We start from the raw sequence: 9,846 nt of genomic DNA on the forward strand, positions 1-9,846 counted from the left end.
GACATCCAATGGGGAACAATCATTTTAAAAGTCAAGGGAGAACAGCACAGTGGGGTGCCACTAGCTCGTCCTTCCTCCCACCCCTTTCCATAGAGCATTGTTATACAGTACTTATTTGCTCATCTCTCATTCTCTGTTGCTGGAATAAAAGATAAAGGCAGATGATCATTTCCAGCGGCATCAATTGTACGTGTGTATGCAGCCTTGGTCTATGAATCAATTCCTGTGCCACATGAAGCACCTTGGATCTTATGTAATGGCTAGACACAGGATAGGCGCTTGGTGCCACAAGCGGACCGAGGGAAATCTTGACATAAAGCTAAGTGTCTGTGCACAGTCTACGCCAAGGTATCCAAAGAAACTGAGAGTGATTTTACAAAACTAACTCTACAACAATCTTTGGAACATTTAGGTCAGACCAAGTTTACGGTAAAGAGCAGCCAGAAAGTGAATTGGGGTCCAAGGGTTGCTTTAATAGAGCAGATTAAAGTTTTGTGATATGCATCCGTCTTCATCAATAGTACAAATAATACTTGAACCATCGCACTACTAAATAAATGTGTATGGCTAATACTATATAAGATCATTCAGATCTACTGTTCAATTATAGACTTATTTATTACATAACGGTGACTAGCACAGCAGTATGATATACATCTAATATTTTTGTTTCCTCAAAGGCCCAGACATTCAGTAGCATGTGTAATGCAGAAATGTGGCCAATGTAAATCTAAGTTTGCATGGATATATTAATGTGAGTGGTTAATTAGCCTGCTCCGATGCCCTGTTCATACAAACTCAGTTAAAAGCCTTTTGCTATTTCAAGTGGAAAGAAAAAAAAATCTTATGGGCATATGGAGCAATTAGTGGTAGACTATCAAAGCAAGCAGAGAGGGAATATGCAAAACAGGACAGTGTCAACTTGTATCGTCTTCGTTAGCAATCTAACAAGAATATGGAAATGAGAGCGAATGATATGAGCCAGGAAAATAATTGCGCCACTTATCTTGCTTAACTATTACTTTGCTGATGAAAAGATATTTGTGACGGATTTATGCATTGAAATGCTATGGATTGTGTATGACATTGTGTACATTCAAATATTTAAATGGCTAAAATTTATTGTTCAGCCAATTAAAAAAGATCACTTCATCTGAAATTTATGTAAGGGATTTAATGAATTATTCACATATGTGCCCACTGTGTTATTTGGTAATTTAAACTATAAAGAAAAATCTGAAGGGGTTTAGCAGTGCCAAAGGGTGATGAACGGCTATCATAAATATAGCATTTGCATATATATATATATATATATATAGAATAATATAAGTGCATTCAAACTGCTTGTGTATGCTTAGGCCAATTAGTAGTTTAGGTTTGCAGACTATTTAAGAAAATAAAATATATTTTGTACTTGTGTTTTAATAACACATGGGGGTCTATTTAAAAAACAGTGTATGTGTCATTTACCAAACATTTAAGGGTGGAGAATCAATCACTACCCTTGAAACCTAAAGATTCACTTTGTGACTTTGTGAACTATTTGGCATTAGCTATAAACATTGTTTCACTGCATAGTGTTTTAACTGCAATTGTAGTTTTTTACAATAACATATAACAATACTTTGTTATATTACCCATACCGGTATATATATATATATATATATATATATATATATTTGAATAGAAAGTAGTTTTGTAAGTATAATATCTTACCATTGTCATCATTTTTTCTTGGTTCAGCTTTCCCTTCTTAAATTGTCAGAAGACCCACACACGCATTTTTTTTTATAAGCAAGTTGTTGGCTTCATTTCAAATATATGTTATATTTGGCTACAAACTCTTCCCTGTAACACCTATTCAATTATTGAGACGTTAGTGGATATGCTGTCATGTTGGTAAAAAAATTAAAATTCTTTCTTTGAAATGTAAATAGTTTACCCTGAATATAAGTAGTTATAAATGCATGCAAGGATTAAAAGTTCAGTGGTTTGTGTAATAGGGGGGCATTGCTTTCACAGTGGTTGAGGGATGTCCTACCAACTAGAATAAAGGCAATGCTGGCATCAGTCAAATCTCAATGCTACTCACAGTCAGTTTGCTGTGGAAAGGTGGAAGTGCAGCAATATGATGAAAACAGACCTGCTTACTACAGCGGCAAAGCAAGGGGCCTAAGGGTAGCCTAAAAGGGGTTTCATGAGTTCCTACTGAGGAATAACAATTATGTTCTGTATTGTGTCAGGCAGAGATACACCCCGTGGTGGGAAAAAGGTCAATCTGTTTGGAACTAGTCATTGTTCTAGTGCTGTCTACCTAAAAAAAAAGCTAGCCATAGCACAGATTGTGACTTGCTGAGACTAAAAAGCAAAAAAGTATTTTGAAGCAAATATAATTTTCAGGATTAATACCCCTAATAAACCTTTATTATATCTTCTGATAAGTGGATGAATGTATTGAAAATTACTAATTGTATAATGACATACAAGCAATGGCACTTGGTTATTTATTACTGGAATTCTTACAGATTCTTACATTTCATATTTTTAACATTTTTTTTGCAGGGGAAATCAACAGAAATAATCAAGTACTTGTCTTTTAAATATAGTTTTTATATCATATTCCAGCTATTGGTTAAAAAAATCTTCTTTGGTCCAGTAATACTTTTAGTGGTTCTGGTTCATTGTCACTTTCTAATGCCGTCAAGAGCATGATAAAAAGAGAATGGATTTTAGAAATGTATTGGTATTTACAGCTTGTACTTATAATTGACATGAAGTTCTGGTCTAATATCATAGGCCAGTTCTAGAAGTTCCCGTAATACTTTCTCCTTGAATTTCTGGAAATTTGCATTGTATGCCTGCATCTTTTCATTGGTCTGTTCCTCTATCTTCACTGCCAAATTACCTTGTGACCCCATTATCTGGAAAAAAACACAGTGTTAGGAGAGGCATGAAAGTATGACTGCATATACAAGTGGAAACCATTGGAACTACGGTAGATTTTACAATATGACCAAGTATGCTTATACTAGGAGCAGGAATAGTTATAGGGCATCTTACCTATGCTTTATATTTTCTATCAGCAACTAAAAATGTATTCACATATATATACTGAGATCTGATTCCAGGAATTAATAGAACGTCATTGTATACCCAGCGCGTTGACTGTAGGTGGTTTGATGTAGGTACCAAGGGTTTATTAGTAGAAGGTGTTACACATGTATCCTGACAAACTTTGTAACTATAACGGTGGTGTTAGTACATCCAATATCATAAGTAATTAGAAGTAGTGAACCCTAGGGTTTCTTCAGAGGTTGCTAGGGGTTCCAATGAGTGGTTTGTGATTCTCAATTTAACATACACCAATGATCTTTTTAGCTATCTGTAAGGGTGACATTCTTCCCACTAGCCATAAAAGTAAGAGGCATTTTCCTACTGACCTTCACACCAACACATCTGTCAAGTTTTGATTTTTGGCAAGATTTCTTTACAACCTGTTGTGTAACTTGTGTTGTGCAAGTTGACTACTTTGATGTGAAGTGTTAACTGTGTGCTTACTGTAGAGCAATGTCATAGTAAGGATTGTGTTTACAAAGCTTATAAATACTTACAGAAGTCTGTATACGGCGAAAATCATTCTCTCTTTTTAGCTTGTACTGATCAATCTCCGCTGTTGCCTCCTCTTTTGCTTGCCGCAAGCGTTTATTTTTCCCTAATAAGGAGAAAAACAGAAATATAATGCAAACATTTGTCTCATCTACATTGGGGGAACCCAACAGTAATACACTGAACACATTTGATCTCTATTTCATTTAAGAAAAGTAGGATAATTAGACATGGGATGTAATATGCAATACAATAATCCAATCATATTTTGATGACATCAAACATTTAAAAACATTTTCTGATTGGTTGCTCTGGTTTCCCTTTTTATTCTCCCACAGGGTTCATTGTGCTACCTCTAAATACCTTTACATAAAATATATCTGGAAATAGAGAAGGGTCATTGTGTCAGACCAGTGTCAGGTAACAGTTCATGGATCTGGGGGCAATAACTTTAAAGAGAAACGGTGGTCTTTGTAAGAATTACATGCTAATGATATCATTGCAAAGTGTGTGTTAATCTATATTCAGACTGGCAGGGAGGTTGTGGTATAGTTACAGGATGTTCACATCCCTGAACTGCTACATGTAGATTCTCATCCCCCGGGAACCCAAAGAGAATAAATGGGGGGAGTAGTGAGCAGTTCTGTAGCACTCACTGCCACCTGCTGTAAATTGGGCACATTGGTGCAGGCTGCTGCAGAAGCTGTGTAGGAACACTGGTCCCTGCCTTGGGGCTGAACATAGGTTTATTTTACTAAAAACATATCAGCGCTTTGTAATCATATACGTACTTGGGTGGAAAATATTTCCATAATATGATTAAGGGTTTGCCACTGCATGGTAGTGCAGCATACATTGGTGCCTTCTGGGTTCTCCAATCTAACTACAGAGTTTGTCTAATGGAACACAATAGACTCTCTGCAGTCTCTAATGAACTTAATGTCTCATGTATCCAGAAAATATGCCATTTATACTGTCTGGCCTTTGAGTCACCAGAGGGAGCAGAAAATTTATGGCAAGCAAGTAGAACTTTGTTAATCAAAACAACCAGGTTAATTAGTAATGCTGAATTGTACTTTATTGGCTTGTTTAAAATTTAATGACAGATCCCTAAAAACATATCCTGGCACACACTTACTGCATGCCGTGTCGCTATTACGACTGCAGATGGTAGACACTGCAGACATGATTTAATGCAGATTGCCCATCCTCTTTTCTCTTGTTTTACTAGTTAGTACACTTACCCTGGTCTGAAACATAAAATTGTGTCTGTAGCTTATTTTAAAGTTGTGTATTAAAGTAGATATATACTAAAATGTACTAATACAGTTCTTTTATGCTACCTGGTAAATGAGTGTTCATTTTTGAAATATTCTTTGATTTCAGCTAATCCTTTACCCTGCCAGCAGAGCATTTGCATTTACTGTAAATGAATGTATGATGTGTAACCTCAAACGGGAAATGACAGCTGTGTGTTGCCAAAACTTGTCACAGCACATTCAGTAAAAACAAGAAAATTCAGCACTACCTTAACATTTTATGGCTGATTAATGTGCTTAAACAGAATTGTAACAACTACAATATATATATATATATATATATATTATTTTAGCACTACATACACAAGGTATTTTCAAGCTGCTGGCACGGAAAGGGTTAACCAGCTGAATATGCATTGCACTGCATGTGTAGGTGTGTTAGCAGCAACAACAGCTTGTATCAGCCAGCTTTCTGTGTAAAGTGTACTCACAGCAATGATTGTAGTCACAACACAGAAGATGTCTAAGGCAGGATCCTACAACCCTGCTAAAACTAGAAGGAGGCCACTTATTGTCACAAGTACAGCAGAGTACAGGCAGAGGTCATCTGACTGATCTCTCTGACCTCTACTCTGACCGAGTTGTGCATTGTCCAATTTTTTTCTTTACTTTATTCTTTATGTTAATGTTACAAAAAAATGAACTATGTTCATAAAAGTAAAAGGTCTCTTGATCTGCTCATGATTTCAAAGGCAAATACGTGAATGGTTATGAATAGGGTTTTGTAAAGAAGACAAATACTCATACATATGTGTGAATAGACATGAAGATTGTCTGTATGTGCAATACTGGGGGAAATAAATCTACATCATGGCTGGCCAGTGAACATATTGTTTGCTGTAGTGAGATTTTGATCCTACAGAAAACCCTATAAAGTTTGAGTGACTTTATGATCAAAGGGGGGTGATCATTGTTGGGTCTCTTTGATTTTACTTCCCTTTGTTAGTCTATCATTTCCAGATGCATGTAGTTTAACATATTTCTGACCACAGGACAGTCAATAAAAGTGGGTTTGGGATGCAATGAGTAAAGAATTTTTAGTGGCGAGGGAAAGAATTATATAGAAACACATGTGGGGAATTAAACTGCTCCATGGAGACTAAAGAAATGGAAGAGATTTACATTATTGACAAGTAGATACATTCATGACAGTGACAGCCATATATATATATATATATATATATATATATATATACAGTCACACACATATACACTATAAAAAATTGAATCTTAGGGAGGCATGCTGGAGACCTTCTAGGGCACATTTCTGGACAAACAAGCCTAAGCTTTACATTCATGACAGTGACAGCCATATATATATATATATATATATATATATATATATATATATATACAGTCACACACATATACACTATAAAAAAACTCACATGTATACAGAAACGTAAGAATAATTATTGAAATGATGTATGGACAATATGTACATAGGCAAATGACACACCCTTACCATGCTTCTATTTGCAGACCATTAAGAATAAATTAAAAAAAATAATTGGTTAAACCAACAAGTTATTTTTTTTTCATAAACACTTTTTCTTTATATTATCTTTTCAAAATGAAAGAGATCATTTAGAGGCTGAATGAAAGAATGCTTTCAATGATTTCAAAATAATATTTTACTATAGTTATATCTATTTTTTTGGTGGTGTGAGTGGTGTACAGTATACATTTTTCAGGAGAAGGAAAGAGGGACAGTGGGACATGGTTCTAAAAGAAGGGTGGTCCCTCCAATTCAGGGACAGATGCAAAGTATGCAAACGTGTATTTTTTTGACCTTATATACAATAGGTGTAAATGTAGGACTCACCTGCACTAAAGGTTTGGGGAATGTTATACAAACTACATCATAATTTAATAACCGTAAGTATCCAGTGTCTTTATGAGCAGCAAATAAGAAACTAATTATCCAAGGACATTTTAAAAACTACTGGCTAAAGGCAGAATCAAGAAAAAGGGATATCCATCCTTACATTACAATATGAGGTCTAAAAAATCCTATGCATTTATTTACATTCATATTTAGTTATAGTTAGGGTATCCTGAGTCTTGTGGTCCTCCTAAATGAGTGACTTGAAAGGTTTCCACTTGTTCTAATGCTACATATCTTACTTAGTTTTTGCATATTCAAAGAATAGTGTGCTGGAAAAAAATGTATATAAAGAGTTTGAATATCAAAAAGTTAGCTAAAAACAACAACACAGGATGTAACGGGACAGATTTTATCATGCTGGCTGTTTGTCTATACCCTCAGAGATTTTTTTTAATTAAAATTGTTATTGTAAATGTAAACAGGGATGTATGGTAATAAATAACTAAAATATAGTTAGTAAGATGCAAAATATTATTTTACTTCATAAAATTTTAATAGGTATAATAAAGTAGTAAGTATAATAAGTATAACAAAATGTAGTACCCCTCTTTAAAATATAACAACAATATTGTTCTTACTCTTTTTGGCCTCCTCAAGTTTTTCCTTTGCTCTCTTCTCTGCCTGCAGTAGCTGCTGGATGCCCTGGGACTGACTGGCCATTGTGTAGGTGTCCTGGGATGTGACCTCAACAGAGGATAGGAAAATGTCCTTTTATACATGAGCTCCTCTGCTGTTTGCTGTGAAAACACTGCGTGGCTGCTGGTGGATCTGGATGGAGCAGTAAAGAACTGGTTACTTTCATCACAGGTTACACAAAATAAATAAATCAAACCTTCACAAAATACTGGACAGAAAATTCTTGCACCAAAGTTCCAACTAAAGTAATATTTTTTCTTCTTTTTATAATGGTGGAGAAATGCTTTGATGAGCTTGATATAATGTAAACAATGCAGTTACTAATTAAAAGAACAAATTGCATTTTAGCTGTTATGTGTGACTGAAGATTTCACATCATCTTTCCTGTGTGCAAAGGATCTGTGATCCCCTGTAAAACAGACATGAAGCGGACCATTTAGTGATGACCAAAAAAAAAAAAAAGGAGAGGAAAAAAATGGAAGTAAAGCTTGGTACACAGTCAGATGATTGTCACCTGAGATAAACATTTATGCTCATCTTGGGTGAAAATCTGATATGTGGCAGATTGATGAATGACTGGCAAAGACCGCTGTGTACTTCTATGGAAGATAGCACAGTGGGGTGCCACTCGCTTGTCCTCCCCCTTCCTCTCTCCATAGAACAGAACAGCACTGTGTGTACAGCAATCATTCATTTGTCTGTCACTGGAAATGATCATGAAACATTAATATCAGCAACATTCACCTCACGTTTATCTGATGTGTGTACAGGACTTAACACCTAGGATACAATGTACAATTACCCTTTCCCCACCCCCCAAATATGTGCTGTACATCCCTATCTAATGTACAGCGCTGCGTAATATGTTGGCGCTATGGAAAATTTTGTTTAAAAATAATAATAATAAAACACATATATATATATATATAAAGTGTACATGTGTTGTAAAATTTCCCCCCTTAAGTCTGCATGAAATCCAACACTTCAAGCAGTGTTATTCCCCTTGGCCCCCTCAGCTATGACTTTCTATAGACCCCCCATGTAAAAATTGGGGGGAGCACACTCTTGTGTCCCAGGATACTTTTGGGGACATAAACGTGTAGATCAGTGTTTAGCAGGGCAGGAAAGATGAGTATTCACTGCCCTGTCTTACAGGTGTGGCTTTATTGTGTAATTTGAGTATACAGAGACAACCCTGCTTAACCTGTTAGCATGTTACCTAATATATCTATATTTCAGTGTCTTGGCTCACCTATATATGTACATATAGGCATATTACATTTCATCCGTGGTGGTGGTTGATTTAATTGAAGATGAATTACAGGCAACCTGTCCTGCATGCTTTTGAAAATTCTAGTTACCTAGATGCCATGTTAATGCAAACACTTTATTATCTGTTGACCTGGAAATGTATATTTCAGTATGAGGTCAGTTAAAGCAGGCTATTTTATAGCTTTATTTACAGTTGACATGCATATGGGGACTTTCTGCTAAAAAGAATTTGCAGTCCTGTTTGGCCCCTTTTGTGATAAAGACAACCATTGCAGGCAGCTCAGATAATGCAGTATGGAGCATTGTAACAATAATCTACATAACAAAGGCATGGAGTCAGGAAGCATCAGTGTTAAATATACAGCACTCTGCAATGCTGTATGGTCCGACTGGTTTACTGTATTGCCTCACCTTCCCCTTGTTCTGCTGTATAGTAAATAATGGGAAGCTGTTATTAAAACAGATACTAAGCCTATGCCTATTGTTTTATATTGGCTAAAGAGAGGGATGCACCTATTTAATGTACAGGTCCGCACAATATGTTGGTGCCTTATGAATACAATTAATTATTATTATTATTATTATAATAATAAAGGTAAAAAAGATAGGTATTTATAAGGTATTAACTAGAAAAGGGCAAATGTACTTTATTTTACTTATTAGGTAGGCATAATATACACAATGTTAAGGCTGAATACTTTAGATTTACTTTCCACTAATATTTTTGTTGCAATTCCATTTTTATGTTCACAATATACAGGGCCAGCTGGAGGTGAGTATGAAGCTTTCAGGCCAGATACCATGGTACACAGTAGGAGTACTCATATTAGCTGGTAAACACAGCTAAAAAACCCATTTTTAGTGATCTGTTCATTTGCAGACCTGATATCTACTGCTAGAATTCATTCTTAGGATTCTTAGACATAAAGTTGAAAAAAATGCGCATAAAAGATACCTGGCTGCTTTTGTAGGCCACTAATAAACAAAACCAGCAATCTGAAAGCAATTGTACAAATCTAAAAACAACCATGGTATTTCAGATTTTGGATAAAATAAAATGTCTCAGGTATGTTTAAACGCATTTATTGTGTGTACATAAATGTGTCTGGACTAATCTTTTGTAGA

At 35.4% G+C, this 9,846-nt stretch overlaps 1 protein-coding gene across 1 annotated transcript; it reads right to left on the reverse strand.

Moving 5' to 3' along the window:
* Positions 1 to 2,490: 2,490 nt before the first annotated feature.
* Positions 2,491 to 7,533, reverse strand: ATP6V1G3 (ATPase H+ transporting V1 subunit G3). The gene is made up of 3 exons (XM_072419218.1): positions 7,392 to 7,533; positions 3,612 to 3,712; positions 2,491 to 2,921 (listed from the first exon to the last, which is right to left on the reverse strand). Exons 1-3 carry the CDS (start codon positions 7,471 to 7,473, stop codon positions 2,748 to 2,750), a joined length of 357 nt encoding a protein of 118 aa, XP_072275319.1. The 5' UTR covers positions 7,474 to 7,533; the 3' UTR covers positions 2,491 to 2,747.
* Between the last annotated feature and the right edge of the window lie 2,313 nt (positions 7,534 to 9,846).

This window comes from Pyxicephalus adspersus, chromosome 8, assembly GCF_032062135.1.
Source record: "Pyxicephalus adspersus chromosome 8, UCB_Pads_2.0, whole genome shotgun sequence".
NCBI lineage: Eukaryota > Metazoa > Chordata > Amphibia > Anura > Pyxicephalidae > Pyxicephalus > Pyxicephalus adspersus.

Excerpts from the sequence above, each read along its gene's own strand:
- ATP6V1G3 (XM_072419218.1), bottom strand. The coding sequence starts at position 7,473 with ATGGCCAGTCAGTCCCAGGGCATCCAGCAGCTACTGCAGGCAGAGAAG. Across the intron at positions 3,713-7,391 it reads ACTTGAGGAGGCCAAAAAGA|GGAAAAATAAACGCTTGCGG; the intron begins GTAAGAACAATA and ends TCTCCTTATTAG. Across the intron at positions 2,922-3,611 it reads TTCGCCGTATACAGACTTCT|ATAATGGGGTCACAAGGTAA; the intron begins GTAAGTATTTAT and ends GTTTTTTTCCAG.